The sequence below is a fragment of the Phyllobates terribilis genome, unplaced genomic scaffold (assembly GCF_046119375.1).
Source record: "Phyllobates terribilis strain yellow unplaced genomic scaffold, ASM4611937v1 Scaffold_326__1_contigs__length_2130411, whole genome shotgun sequence".
NCBI classification, from domain to species: domain Eukaryota; kingdom Metazoa; phylum Chordata; class Amphibia; order Anura; family Dendrobatidae; genus Phyllobates; species Phyllobates terribilis.
This window is the reverse complement of record NW_027363086.1, coordinates 202,230-218,391: the sequence shown is the minus strand read 5'-3', so window position 1 is coordinate 218,391 and position 16,162 is coordinate 202,230. Positions and strand designations below refer to the sequence as shown.

Sequence of the window (16,162 nt, the reverse complement as noted above, 5' to 3'; positions counted from 1 at the left end):
TCCAAACGCACAACGTGCACACATCTCGCGCAGCAGTAAGCAACCTCGACCTGCTGTTCAAGGAATACATACATGTGGCAAGATGTACACTGGATAGCATTGTCAATAATGGAGCTCATTTCCTAATGGGGATTGCAATATACAGAATGTTAAGTAAAAAGTAAAGTAAAGAATTAATGAAATACAGTCAGCAATTCAGTCCAAAGTCCTCCCTTCCAAACTCCCTGAATACAAAGTCACTGAAAAACAAGTCACACACTTACTTTCGTTCGCACTTACGCTCCGGACTCACGCAGCTCGTTCACACTCGCAAACTAAGATATTTAAAGAGTTTTTTTTTTTTTCCCTTTTCCAGCAATGCACCCTTCATCTCAATGCACTTCCAGTGTCACCCTTAGTAATATTTGAACACTGTAAACATCCTAGACACGGGAAAGTTCCCCTCCGGGGGGTGGCCAAGGTGCGTTGGATTGGTCCCTTATTTGTAGATCCCACGTCGGCTCTAACCAAATGGTCGCGAATGTTTCGGGATCTTTTATGACATAGTAGGGGGACATCGGTAAATTTCTCTATATCCGGATAAGATTGCCGTAACAGGGACCAATATTTTTAATGCACTTGAATATCTGTCCCCCAAAGGGGTGATAGGTGTTCACGAAAGTCAGTCGTGAGTTATTATTCCGTCGTGAAGTAGGTTGGGTGACCTGGTTCAAGATATGTGATGGGTAACCCCTCTGTCGAAATTTGTCGTTCATCTCCTCATGTCTAATTTTTTTAGAATCTGCAGTAGACACTATTCGATCCACCCTATTATGTTGTGATTTTGGTAATGACCTTTTAATATGGCCCGGGTGAGAACTGGAATACAACAATAGACTGTTTTTATCTGTTGGTTTTGTGTATAAGTCACTGACTAGATATCCTGTGTCAACGAGTGTAATCCGTGTGTCCAAAAAACGTATGGAATGTGGGTCTTGGTGTATGGTAAATGTCAGATTAGTAAGTTTGCTGTTAAGGTCATCAAAAAAAGTTTTTAAGTTTTGTCTTGTGCCAGTCCAAATAAAGAAAATATCGTCAATAAAACGTCTCCAGCATAGCACATGCTTTTCAAACAGAGGGTGAGTATATACATGATCTATCTCAAAATTCCCCATGAAGATATTGGCATAGGGGGGTGCCACATTGGAGCCCATCGCCGTACCCCTCTTTTGAAAGAAAAAACGATCTTCAAACATGAAAAAATTTTTGGTGAGGATCAAAGTTAATAAATCACTGCAAAAGTCAATCTGATCGGCTGAGAATGTAGTATGGGCTCTTACAAATTTTATTGTGGCACAAATGCCCTACTGGTGATTGATACTAGTATAGAGACTGTTGACATCCATTGTTGTTAGGATGCTGTTAGTAGGGATTGGTCCTAATTCTCTTATGCATGTCAAAAAATGGGTAGTGTCCTTAAGGTATGAGGTAATCTTCTGAATATGGGGTGTTAAAATTTTTTCTAATGTAATAGCCAAGGGTGACAAAATAGAATCTGTAGAGGCTACAATAGGTCTCCCGGGTGGTGCCCATAGATTCTTGTGTATTTTGGGTAAGGTATAAAATACCGGCATTATTGGGTTTGGATTGACCAAAAATTCTGACAGTTTGGAATCGATTGTGCCTCTCTGAGAATGATGTGAGACTAAATTTTTAATTAAATTAGCTACCTCTGTGGTGGGGTTACGTGTTATAGGTAGATACGTTTCAGTATCATTCAATTGAGTGTATATCTCTGATATATAATAAGACCGGTCCATAATAACAATTGCTCCCCCCTTATCAGCTGGTTTTACAATAAGTTCTTTCCTTTTTTTCAATGAGGAGAGGGCCATACTTTCCTCAGGGTTGAGGTTATTTTTGTTATGCAGATCGCCTCTCTTTATGGCTTGTAGGACTTCATTAATGTCTTTCTGGACCAAGTCAATATATGTCTCTACATGATAATATGTACAAGGCGGTTGGAAATGGCTAGGAATACGCAGTTTCAAGCCATGTAAAGAGAACATTCCATCATTCTGGCTGCTCTGAGAGGCACCTGGAGGATCAGTAGTAAGCCCCCTACCAGAGGAAAAATGGACTTTCAATCTTAAGGTTCTATAAAAGCGTTGTAGTTCTTGCTCCAGTTGGAATGTATCAAAGGCAGGTGTAGGGCTAAATGAAAGACCTGTTTGCAATAGGTCTAATTCGGCCGGTGCTAAGGATTGTGAGAAGATGTTATACACGATGTTAGTCCTACCCGAGAACGAGTTGTCATCCGAGCGTTGTCTGTCTGTCGATCGCCTCCCCCGCCTCGTCTTATTCTTGGTGGACGGTTTCTGCGTTGATCCAAAAAATAATTTGGTTGATAGGTACCTCGTTTGCTGTCTGTAGAGGAGTGTCGGCCTGGAGAAGAGTTGTATCCTCGCCTGTATGATCTGCTGCTTCTGCCTTGATCTGAAGAGCGCCATCTATACACTTGATTATTGAGGTAGTTTTCAGCGTCACATAGAAATTTAGATTTTTTCTGGATCTGGAGTTCGTTGCGATATTCAGAATCAGAAATGGTTTTGTCCACTTTGTTTTTCAGTGTTGTAAATTCTTCAGATGAAATCGTATTACTCAATTGTTGCTCAGTAGAGGCAATCCTAGTATGTAGATTGGTTATTTCCTTCTGGAGAAAATCAATTGTCAACACAATAATGTCCATTGAGCATTTGTTGAGGATCCCCTCGAACTTACTGCAATAATCAGAGTTATCAATAAATAGAGTAGGACGTAGGTTGACTCTTCATCCTCGTGGAATTCGTTGTGTTTTGTGATATTCTGCGAGAGTAACGCAGTGTAGATCCAAAGCGGTATACCTCCTTTGTTCCTTCTTTAGGTCCCTTATGCGTACTTCCTCAGTGGGGGTGTGGAGAAATGTAACGGGAGTTGTGACATGTGCAAGTATTCCACTTGCTTCTTCCTGATTAAAGGCAAAGGTTGTGAACGACATTGAAGCCACAGGAGCGTAATCCCAAGAAACAGTCAATTGAAAAAAAGAAGGATCGCTTCACTGTATCAAACTTTTAGGGTGCTCTGAAGAAATAGGTAGTATAGATATCAAAAAAGAACTTCGGCACTCCAATATGGATGCAAAAAAATGGTTTTTATTAGCAGAATTCCCCATAAATGAAAAGCAGTCCGTTTCCACCTAACATGGTCTTTACCCATCACATATCTTGAACCAGGTCACCCAACCTACTTCACGACGGAATAATAACTCACAACTGACTTTCGTGAACACCTATCACCCCTTTGGGGGACAGATATTCAAGTGCATTAAAAAATATTGGTCCCTGTTAGAGCAATCTTATCCGGATATAGAGGAATTTACTGATGTCCCCCTACTATGTCATAAAAGATCCCGAAACATTCGCGACCATTTGGTTAGAGCTGACATGGGATCCACAAATAAGGGACCAATCCAACGCACCTTGGCCACCCCCCGGAGGGGAACTTTCCCGTGTCTAGGATGTTTACAGTGTTCAAATATTACTAAGGATGACACTTTTACACATCCTCATTCTGGCAAACGTTATTCTATTAAAGAATATTTCTCTTGTGATTCCACGTATGTGGTGTATCTAATTAAGTGTCCATGCGGTCTCGCGTATGTTGGTGAGACCACCCAACATATCCGAGACCGCATTTCACAACACAAATCAACAATTCGTTGTGGACGCATGATGTTACCTATACCAGCACATTTTCTAGCTATGTCCCACAACATTTCACAACTAAGGTATCAAGTAATTGATCACATTCCGCCAAATAGACGGGGGGGGGGCAACCGGATTCAAAACCTCAAAAAACGTGAGCTATACTGGATACATACGCTACAGATCCTCACTCCGAAAGGACTTAATAGGGAGTATGAAGCACAATATGAATAAAAAATTCCTATATCCCCCCCCAAAAATCCCTCTACCTATATTACATAAAACTCACTCTGTCCAGTGTCTATTGGATAGGATAATAAACCAGGGTTTCGCGGATAATTCTATGCTACTGATTAAAGTTTTAAGTTGTGGGTCATTCACTGGGCTTTCAGTATGGGTGACTAGATTGTTTGTCATTTTATAATAATTGAATATATTTCATGTTACTGATTATTTAGGACTATTCAGTAGGACTATGAGCTGTGTATCCACCTGACTTCTGCACAACACAACTGATGGTCCCAACCCCATTTATAAGGCAAGAAATCCCACTTATTAAACCTGACAGGGCACACCTGTGAAGTGAAAACCATTTCCGGTGACTACCTCTTGAAGCTCATCAATAGAATGCCAAGAGTGTGCAAAGCAGTCATCAAAGCAAAAGGTGGCTACTTTGAAGAACCTAGAATATAAGACATATTTTCAGTTGTTTCATACTTTTTTGTTAAGTATATAATTCCACATGTGTTAATTCATAGTTTTGATGCCTTCAGTGTGAATGTACAATTTTCATAGTCATGAAAATACAGAACAATCTTTAAATGAGAAGGTGTGTCCAAACTTTTGGTCTGTACTGTATATATATATATATATATAAATATATACTTTATATTCTTGTGGCAGCATGAGGTCTCCTACTATATCATTATTCTTGAATTTATATACATATATAAACATTTTTTTAAAAAAACGCACGCTATTTGCATATTCTACTGTACCTTACAAATTTATTTCACAATCTTTTGTGGGTTATTCCACATCATTTATAAGTAGATGTATGTGTATATTTTGTTTTTCCTTATTTTCTGTTTATATACAAATGTTGATGGGATATATTCTTTTGATGTTTAGCATAGGCCCTGAGAAAGACCATGTTAGGTCGAAACGTTGGCCTGCTTTTCATTTAAGGGGAATTCTGCTAATAAAAACCAATTTTTTGAATCCATATTGGAGTGCCGAAGTTCTTTTTTGATATCTATACTACCTATTTCTTCAGAGCACCCTAAAAGTTTGGTACAGTGAAGCGATCCTTCTTTTTTTCAACAAGCTTCCATTGCTGATAGACCCAGAGGCTGTTGTTAGGTCTCAGCTTGCCATGATAACCATCGATACACCGTGATTGTAACATGGGGGTAATAATGAAGGTACAGAGGGGGCCCCTTCCTTCTGTCCACCATATTGATGCGGTGGTCGCTATTGACCGCATCATCTAAAGGGTTAAACTGTCGGGATAGGTGCTAACACCAAAGTCGGCAGTTGCAGCCAACTCTCCTTGAAGTGCGGGCTCAGCTGCTAAGCCTGCACAGCACGACTACCATGAAAATAGCACAGTTCATGTTTAATCCCATGTGCCCATGATGTAATAGTATGTCATAGGGCAGTAAGGTGTTAGACTTTTGATTGGTTGTTTCTATATTTTCCATTTACCATAATGGAGGACTGATCACATACGTGAGCTCAGGACATGGAATGCAATGTGTGGACCTGGGGAGGAATCATTGACCAGACCTGAGGCTCCTATGATTTGTTGGGTTGACCCCCAGTTGCCTCTATTAAGCACTGTGAAGACCCATACAGTGGCTCAGATATGTTATCATACACTGACTATTAGCTTCATTCAAGGAGTCAAATATAAGAATTTTCAATAATAGTTGAAATAATATTTAATTATTTATTTATCAATTTCCTATCAGTATGTCTTTGGAGTGTGGGAGGAAACCGGAGAACCCGGAGGAAACCCACGCGAACACGGGGAGAGCATACAAACTCCATGCAGTTGTTCTCTTTGGTTGGGTTTGGACCCGAACGCTGCAAAGCAACAGTGCTAACCACTGAGCCACCGTGTTGCCCAATAGTCTTCAATGTGGCACTAATCATGATAGGACGAGAACAGAGACCGAGCCCGGAATCTGTCTCCTTATGCAGCAGGAAGCTCACTTTATTCCGTGAGTTCATCTGACTGCGGAAAGTCCAGTAAATGTCGTATCCAGAAGTGAGAACAGAGACCGAGCCCGGAATCTGCCTCTTGATGCAGCAGGAACCTCACTTTATTCCGTGAGTTCATCTGACTGCGGAAAGTCCAGTAAATGTCGTATGCGAGAACAGAGACCGAGCCCGGAATCTGTCTCTTTTTTCTGACTTGTTTTCGCCTTGTGGAAGAGTCGTCACATCCGGCTGGATTCTTTGTTCATTGACGGATCACAATCAGGCCTCTCTCCGGAATAGTGATCTGTAGAAATAATAAATATGACTGAAGATGAAACAACTGGATATCATATATAAGCGGCAGGCAATGTACTCCTGGTTACTGATTTCTAGCCTTGTGAGAAAAGATTTAAGATAAGTGATATTGGCTTATTCTTAGTTTAGGACTGTACCCCCCATTCATATAGAGGGGGCTGACAATCACTATGTGAGATCTGAGACCACCCACTGGACTCCTAAACCCAGAATGTTTCATATTGGCCGGCACTAAGCATTTCATGGATATCTAAGAAGTACATGAGTGCAATTTTTTAAATCTATAAATTTAAATTAAAAAATAAATTATTGATTATGTAGCGTTAATAAAGCTAGATCTAAATAGAACTATTTTTACTGTAAAGGATCTTCTCCCCACTATTTTAGCTTTAGTAAAAGATCAAGTATTTCTAAAACATTAAAAGACATCCAGGAACTTAAAGATGTCAGACAAACCCCTGCAGATCCCCAATGAATCTAGGACCTCCAGCAAGTTGTCATAGCCGGAACGGACATTGAATGTACAACGTGATGATTCGTGCCGCAAAGCTGGAGCCACTGTCTCCAACAAAAGAAGCAAAACGTAGTTTAACAAGTGTACAGTTTTATACGATGATTTATATGGTTGTATAACTAATATATTTCCCATCTGGTATTATCACTCATCCCCTTAAAAAAATAAAATTGGTACTTAATATTTTATCTCCTCTTGTAAAAGGATTGAATAGTTCTAAGAAGAGATACCTGGCCTGGAAAGAAACTAAAAATTCTAACTCTGAAATAATAGGATCTGAAAACCCACTCAAATTATATTCTCAAATTATATATTCTCATTACCAAAAATTAAAAAAGTTAAAGTTGACTATTCCCATCTTATCTTACCTTTCATTTTTCCTCAGGTCCAGCTTTAAAAAGTTCTAATTTATGGAGCTGTAGATATTACCTCCTTCAGGACAAAGTCTATAAAGATGAAATAAAATTAAATTATTTGATATAAAATGATACAGAAGGATTATCTACATGTACAGTAAAGCATTAAACCTGACATATTGTGCCACTACGTGTTTCCAAGAGACGCACTATAACATTATGCTGCGGTGCTCCTTTACTCCAATGAGACCCCGCAGAGCATTTCCTTCCCAACCTCCTCTATGCTGGAGAGGTTGTGCTAAACCGGGAGACATTTTACACATATTTTGGAGTTGTCCATAAAGGAATTATGGAAAGAAACTTTGAACTTACTCCTATGAATTTCTAAACCCAATATTCCACTTACACCACAATTAATATTATTATCACAAGGTCTAGAAGAAATCCCACCCAAATTTCAACATATCTCTTGTCATATCTTTTTGGTGATTAAACATTTAATCGCAACAAAATGGAAGCAAATAATTCCTCCATCAATATTAGAAGTAATGGAAAGGCATCAACGCACAATATTAAAGTTCAACTTTGCGATTAGTGAAAAAATGTTGTAGCTGATATTTAGTTAGATGAATGCCATAGTGGAAGAGTTTTTTTTTACTCAGGCTAAACCCAAAACTTAAAAACTAAAATAGTTGTATAAACAAACAATACCGGATATATACCAAACTAATTGTTTACACATATTATGGTCAAAGTTATAATAGTTGTTTATTACTAATAATAATGACTAGCCTTGCCTTTACTTTCTCTCCTGTAACTTCCCATTGTTACCCCATTACTCCTTTTTCCCCTCCCCAATTTATATTCCTTCTTAATGTTATTTTTTTTGTAAATGTTAAGTAAAAACAATTGAACGAGATGATCCGACATTTACCATTTTTTACCCGTTGTAAATCCTGTTGTTCTCCTGAATCTGGCATTGTTCATCCTTTGTTCCTCAAGATTCTAATTTCCTGAGAAATTGCCCCCTTTTCCCTTTATGTAAATCTAGTATTTGTATTTATTTTTGCCAAGTGGGCGTGACCCTCAAAAACTTCTCTTTTTGAGAAACATCTTGATGACAACGGCCAGTTGGCTAAAATAGTGGATAAATGTAAAGGGAGCAGGGAGACCTATCAGGAACAAGGAGATTTGAGAACAAGAGACAAACAATGCCGTATTCAGGAGAATAGCAGCATTTATACCGGGTTAAAATAAATGTATATTTATGGCGAGTGACAGGTTCTCTTAAAAGTAGATTCCACCAAAAAGACATAGCAGATTTTTTCAAATACAATTTATGTCATATAATCAGCCCCATATCAGTAGGGTAGGGTCACACTTAGGCTGTGTGCCCACGATGCGTTTTTTAAGCGTTTCCGCAGCGGCAAAAACGCTGCAGAAACGCTTAAAAAACGCATGGTAGAAGGTCTGCCATGTTCCCCAATGATAATCCATATGTGCTGTGCACATGCTGCAGAAATTTCCGCTGCGGATTATCATTGCGTAAAAAAAGCAGCACTACCAATTATTTTGCGGAAGCGCTGAGTTTTCTCCGCCATTGACTTGCATTAGACCGCATGGACTCCGCATCACTGTATATGTAGATGTATGCGTTCCATTGTGGGGATGGTACCCGGGTGTGGAGGAGAGGAGACATCCACACCCAGGTGCCATAGTACCTGTAAAAAAAAGAATAAAATAAAAAATATATGTTATACTTACCTTCCGGCGGGCCGCGGTGCGCTCGTCCTCCCATGCCGGCAGATCGCGGTGGACTGAAGGACCTGCGCTGACGTCATAGCCATGTGACGGGTCACGCGATGCTGACGTTGGCAGGTCCTTCAGTGTACCGCGATCTGCCGGCAGCCAGGACGGAGTGAAGCAAGACTGCCGGGGCCATCGGAAGGTAAGTATATATTTATTTTTTTATTTTTAACCATTCTTTGGGGTCACACTATATAAATCCATGCCGTTTGCATGGATTTATATAGTGTGACCAAGTTGTCAAGCACTTTCCAAGTGATGCTAAAATCGCTTGGAAAGCGCTTATCAACCCGCATGCGGAAATGCATGTGAAGAACGCTTCACATCCGCATGTCCCTGGCAGAAAAACGCATGTACAATCCGCATGTACAATCCGCATGTACAATCCGCATGCGTTTTTTCTGCCAGGGGAGATGCAGAAACGCTCAGGAAAAATCCTGAGCATTTCTGCATCGTGGGCACATAGCCTTAGGATAAAACTATTTATGCCATAATAATAAGTTAATTGCAGCTTTGTTAATGTTATGTTATGCAGCTTTGTTAATGTTATGTTATGGAGCTTTGTTATGGGGATGGATGTATTATACAGATGCTGGGTATTACATTTACTAATTATGGAGCTAATGCTAATCCAATTCTGTAAGAGATATGATCGGATAATTAACTTATTTCTGCACGTACCTTCAGACTCTGTCTCTGCCTTCTTACGATCATTTTCAACAAAGAGGGCGCATGCGAAAAAGAATCCTCCTCCGAAAACCAGCACAAAGGGGCAAACCATGAGGGCGTACTGCAGACTGCGGAAGTTCGAAAGAGCCGAGTCTGGATTGTAACTTTTGATGCGGTCGGATATCTGAAGATGAGACGAGATAAATAATTATGTATGGTTAATGAAAGTAAAAAAACATAATTGACTGGACACGTTTATGCTGACAGCAGTCAATGGATACCAATGAAATCTGGTGATCATAGAAAGAGAAGGTGCCTCACTGCAGATAGCGGCTCCTCCAAACTATGAACAGCAATGCTTCCAGTATCCGCAGCTCCAGTACTACACATTGTCTGGGAACAGGACACTTGTGACATCCTTCTTCAGCAGATAATCTGTGACGTAACTCCAGGACATCTTGTCTTTGGAGTTCTGCCACCCCGTCAACAGAGCGGAAGAGAAGATGCTGCTCTGTCAACGTGATATCAGGGGAGGCCACTGAATCGCGGGTGTTGGCAGAGATCGGTCCCGGGCACTACAGGCAGGTATTTAGCAACGACTTGCCTGTTAGCCCATAGTAAAAAAAATCAAATAGTCCCGGTGAACCCTTTTAAGTATGTTATGAATAGGCTACAGCGAGTTTTAAAAACTCCACTGTGACAGAGCATGTCCTATTCTCATCCGTTCTGCGGATCAGACTTGGCCAGTAAAGAGTAACTGTCGTTATAAAATCAATACAGTACACGTGAAAATAAGCAACTTTGTGGTAGATCTTATCAGATAAATCTGCTTATTTTTCCTCCATTAATTTATAACATTCTTAATTCACAGATAAAATCTGTAATCAGTGAAGACAGATTTTTACATTACTGAGATAGGAGATGACAATTGCTGTTGATCAGATTCTATGTACATGGGGGGAGCCTGCCTCTAGCTCCTCCCTCTTTCCTCTCCATAGAATGTTATAAGCACCAACTGTCATCTCCTATCCCAGTAATGCTTCACTGAATACAGTGAGAACTTTGAGAATAAACGATCAGTTCGAGAGGAGAAAGAAGCAGATTTCTCTGAAAAGATATATTCCAACGTTTCTTATTTTCATGTGTACTGTACTATTGATTTATGAAATAAAAATTAAAACTGGGGTTACTATTTCTAGTCTATAGGAATCTGTTAAAAATGGATGGAGAAAGGATGATATACTTTGTACTTCAGTTTTCCATCTGTGTTTCATCCATTTTTCATTGATCCATTATTAAGAGTCAATGGATAAATAAAGTTTGGACAGTCTACCACCTTCACTTTTTAAAAAAACAGATGACACAAGAGAAAAATGGTCTGTTTTGCGACAATGTACAAATGGAAACAGATGTGTGAATGTAGCCCTAAAGTGATGTGAGAATATGTAACAGCTACTTACTAGCCCGATGAAATAGGAGCTTCCAGCTTCCCCCAGCAGGTGGGACCCCGCCATCGATAACGCCTGTGCTGTTGATCGCCTTGTGGGAGAAACCACATACTGAAACAAGAGAATATTCTGAATGAGCAGAAGGAGTCACTGAACCCAACGAGACAAGAGAACATGGACAAAGTGAACATACTTGAAGCCTAAGTTAAAGAAGTTGTCCACTATGGATAGGGCATCAATGTATGATCGGCCGGGGTCCCGCATGCGGCATCCCTTCCGATCAGCAGTTATCGGTGCCGGCGGCGGCTGCCACCAGCCGGAAGTCCTTACCTATTCAAGTCAATTGAATAGGAGGTGGATGTGCAGTACACCGCGGTGACCACTATAACTTGACGGCCAAACACCGCAGGTAAGCCCCTCCGGCCGGTGGCAGCCGCTGCAGATACCAATAACTGCTGATCGCCGGGGGTGCCGCGTGCGGGACCCCGGCCATCCTACATTGATGCCATATCCTACGGGTAGGGCATCAATGTGAAAGTAGTGGACAACCCCTTTAAATGCACAATCAGCCAGGATAGATAAGAAGCCCAGACATGTTGTGGACTGAGATTTTACTAAAGAAGTTTTTAATCATCTTGCGCCAGGTTTATTTTTAGTTGGGAATTACCCAACAGACGCTTGGGCACAGCCAGGATTATGGGGCATTTGATGGGTAAAAACAGAACATAGAGACTGACTACATACATATAATTATAGCTATGATAAGTTTAGCGCTTTTCTCCACTCACCAGGCGGATATCAGTTGAAACTGAAAAGTTCAGGCTCAGAAATATGGTCCCGATGAATATAAACACCTGCAGAGAGTAAAGAACAATACATATAAACATTTGTGTCTTGCACGCTTTCCTATCCCCCATAGGTTTTGTCTTTATAATCCATTCATCCACCCCAGTCTCCGTACATTCATAGACAGCCCCCGCCATAGTCTATGATTTCTACTGCTCGGTCCTATAGCCGAGACCCAGTAAGGGGATGAAAGCAATCTGTACTCCAGGTACTTACATAAGTGGCCACAAGGCTGATGTCTGCAAGAATAATAGCCAACAGCAGGAAAATGGCGGAGCCCAGCAATCCAACCGCACAAACTATAGGGTCAGCACGAGGGTTGTACTTCCTGCATCTCTTGGCTATCTCCGCCCCTGTTCCAACTCCAAGGATGCCAGAGATGACCGTAAGTCCTCCGAAAATCAGACTGCAAAGAAAAGCGGTAAAGAGATTAGTAAAGTAGCTTGAAGAAATGAAATATAAATAATTTGATATAATAATAATTTGAAATATAAATATATTTTTTTAGAGAGAAAACGGTCATAGGGGGAATTAAATTCCCACCAGTGAATGTCAAATTAAAGTTTGCTAAACTTGTACCTGTCATCATAGTTGGATAGTTGAGTCTGATATGGCGCCTTCTGTAGCATGAGAGCCCGGGCACGCTTCAGGAAAGTAACAGCCCAGAAGCCGAATGCAGCTGCCACAAATTTTACCATAATAGTCCCAAGAGTAGAAAACAGAAGACTTCGGCTGCAGAGAGAGAAAAGGGTAAAAAACTTGTAAATGACGCAGAAGTCACGGGGGAGATCAGTGACATAAATCAATGCACAGAAGACACCTACTTTTTACGCAGTTGGTTGGCATCCATAAGCCATCCTTTGAAGCTCAGTGGTTTGTTCTTTTCCTCTGCAGCTCCTCTGGACGGTTCTTTTACAAATGCAGCCATGAGCAGGACTCCTACCAGGCCCAGAGCAGAGATGATCTGTGTAGATGAAGAAGGAGACATCACATATCACATATACAGAGGTTTCATCACAAAAAGGACATGAGCACAGACTGTTGTGGAACTGGTTCCATTAAAGGGGATCTGCGACGAGGTGTTTGCTGCGCATCTGAGAGCAGCATAATGCAGGGACAGAGACCCCGATTCCAGCGATGTGTCACTTGCTGGTGTGCTTGGTGAAGTATTGATAAAATCCCAGTTTTCTCGCTGCAGATCTAGCAGTACTCTGAATGCTGAGCTCTGTATACCCTGCCTACACCACTGATTGGTAGATTTTTCTGTGCACACTGTACATAGGCAGAAAGCCACCAATCAGTGGTGGGGTCGGGGTTACACAGAACAGGAGGACTACATGGCACGAGACAACTAGTCCCCTCGTCATAATCTCCTGCTAATAAAACAGTGATTTTTTTTTTAAAGCATCTACAAGGAGCAGTAAGTGACACATCGCTGGAATCAGGTGCTCTGCCCCTACAGGGCCCCTGCTCTCAGATCAAATGGAAAAACATACTGCCAGATTCCCTTTAATACGATTCAGGAATTATAATTAAGATTCACAGTTTGTCCACAAGATCCCTCAGACCTATTACTTACCCGGAAGGCCCATTGCCAGGCGCCACCAAATGCACTTGTCACTTTAGACCCAATGATGTAACCAAGGCCACTGTAAAAAACAAAAACAAAGTTGTCATAATTTCTGCACACATATAAACATATACATTTTTGAGTGCCTTTTTCCGGCTCCTCCTTCCTACTCCACCCCCTCCATAGACTTCTATGAGCAGCAACTGTTACCCCATGCCGCATAAAGCTACAATCTGTCTTGTCACTGAAGATGGATTTTTATCAGTGAATTAATGAAGGGAAATAAGTATATTTCCTGATAAGATATATTACAACATTTCCTATGTCCATTTAAATGATTTATAAAAAAACAATAAAAAGTGTAAGATCATTCTGAGTCTTCACATTCTTTGAGGAGCTCTTGTCATAAGTGCTAAAAGTCAAACTGTCTAGCAGAAAACTTTTTTGCCCATAGCAATCAGTGCAGTTTTCTGTTAGGGAAAGTCTTGACATTGCTGAAAAAATATTTCCATTTAGAGTCTTGAATCAATTTCCTAGAAATCTGCAGCAATTCCAGAAATGTTTGCTGGTTCACTGCTGATCCTCCCCCTACGTGTTGCGACACCATGATCATTACTTGCGGAGGGGTTTTTGAAACGCCATCCATATGTATTGTACATGCATCTGTAGAGCAAAATCCGTACCGAAAAAAGTCCACAGCAAATCCGCCTTGTCGGACTTACTCTTAGACAGTTTGGCTATGATTCCCTCCTTAAAACAATAAATAGATGTACACTCACCAGCCAAAGGGTGCTGCTAAGTAATACAAGTTAAGCGCGCGGCTGCGCCGATCTCCCACGAAGACGTCGGCAATGATGGAGGGGGCAGTTATTTTAAAACTTGCCTCTGCAGCTCCAGACAGTCCATTAATTAGGAGAAAAACTGTAAAATACTGTGAAAACACAAAAAAATATTCAGTGACCATTTATGAAAGTTTTCTAAGACACCTAAAGAAATACGGTAATGGAAAAATTATAAACTTTTCCTAATTTTGGACCCGCTCTCACTTTTGTCTTGCAAATACTAATGCAAAATACTGATCTACATACAAACAAGTGAGAGGCTTTAGGGCTCATGCAGACGTCGGTGGATCCCGGTCCGATCTCTGACAGCGTGATAGCGATGCTCGGGTCGGAAGAACCGCGGCCAGTCCGTGCATTATTGTCCATGATGGCACCGAGATCCACAGACGTCTGCATGAGCCTTAAGTCTTTATGCTTCTACCAATTAGATCAGTTACCTCATTGGGAACGTAGGACTTGCAGAGAATGATGGCCGACCAGAAGGACATCCCTGCACACATGATGTATTTTCTGTTCCAGCGGTCACCCAGGTATCCATAGATTTGACCAAACAGGACACTGCTGATCGTGAATACTAGAAGGGGAAAAACAAGAGGTCACAGTTAATAGAAATGATTTCTTTAACATATATTTATTTATATTTGAGGATTATTTAAACTGTTGCACTGAAAACACTTCTCCCGTCCTCATCACTGTTTGCATTTTTGGTAACTATAAAGGCGGCCATCATGTGAACGTTACAAAATTGGAACCTTATGATGTCACGAGATTCCAGCCGTCCTCACAAGTGACCTATAGAATAGGATTTTATGTTAAAAGTTTACCTAAGCTTATAAGGCCGGATTTGCTGTCGTCCATTTTAAATGCGCTTTGTAGGTAAGAAATCGCTCCTGCCAGAACAAAAAGAAGAACACGAATGATTATTGTAATTAGAGAAGTGCAGGAATAGACATCACAGCAGCTAACGAGCCTTCTCGTTGGCCATGAAGATTTTCTTCTTTTTTTGCAGTTTTGGGCCTTATACACCTTGCCCCCGACATAAGCCGGTTTACGCCTACTTACCTACGAAAGTGAAGGCAGCTATGAAGGTGACCAGATTGATGAAGGTTAGAACGCCTACAATAATGAAAGAGCGGACTATGGAGACTCCAGTCCGGGCGTGCAGGTCCTGTTCTTCGCAGTTTTCATCCTCATCTTGCTGGTCTTTTCCTTTTTCCACATCTTCTAATAGAAGTGGCATTTTTGGGGTGGAATTGAAGAGAGATGCCATGTTCAACAGAGCCCTGCAAACACTGGAGAAAAACACAAGACGGTAAAAATATTGCATTAGTCTCAGTCAATTCCGTGGTAGTGCAGTATATAGTGTAATAAGCAATCGAACAACAATAAGTTTAAGTCCCCTAGAGGGACTAAAAATGAGGTCAAATTCAGCAAAAAAAGTTTTTCTTTAATATAAAAAAAATAATAAAATATAAAGATTTCAAAAATAAAGAGAAAAAAAACAAGCATATATATATATATATATATATGTATTTTTCAGATTATAAGACTCACTTTTTGTTCTCCCAAATTTGGGGGGAAAATGGGGGTGCGATTTATAATCCAATTGTAGCTTACCGGGCTGGGGGGGTATCTGCGGTGGAGCAGGGTCCCAGGAGTCAGGGTCACTGCTGCAGGAAGTTGAAGGTGGTGGGGCGATGCTGTGGGCCCCAGACTGGGAGGTGGGGGTGGTCAGCGATGCGAGGCTGCTTCGGGCACCAGGCTTCCAGAAAATGTCAGTGGAGCCCCCGCACTGCCCATCGTTTTCACTGCGGTGGACTTCGGGAAAATGGACGCCTCCAGCGGAGCATGTGTAGATCTCGGCTCCCG

General features: G+C 41.0%; 1 protein-coding gene across 1 annotated transcript; it reads right to left on the bottom strand.

The window, feature by feature from the left end:
* Positions 1-569: 569 nt before the first annotated feature.
* LOC141221650 (protein spinster homolog 1-like) lies at positions 570-15,563 on the bottom strand. Its single transcript, XM_073666545.1, has 15 exons — positions 15,356-15,563; positions 15,118-15,183; positions 14,731-14,867; positions 14,231-14,382; positions 13,461-13,530; positions 12,706-12,845; positions 12,461-12,613; positions 12,098-12,287; positions 11,824-11,889; positions 11,048-11,146; positions 9,600-9,771; positions 7,186-7,202; positions 2,761-2,844; positions 2,496-2,692; positions 570-858 (listed from the first exon to the last, which is right to left on the bottom strand). The coding sequence occupies exons 1-15, from the start codon at positions 15,561-15,563 to the stop codon at positions 570-572; spliced, it is 2,040 nt and encodes a 679-aa protein (XP_073522646.1).
* Between the last annotated feature and the right edge of the window lie 599 nt (positions 15,564-16,162).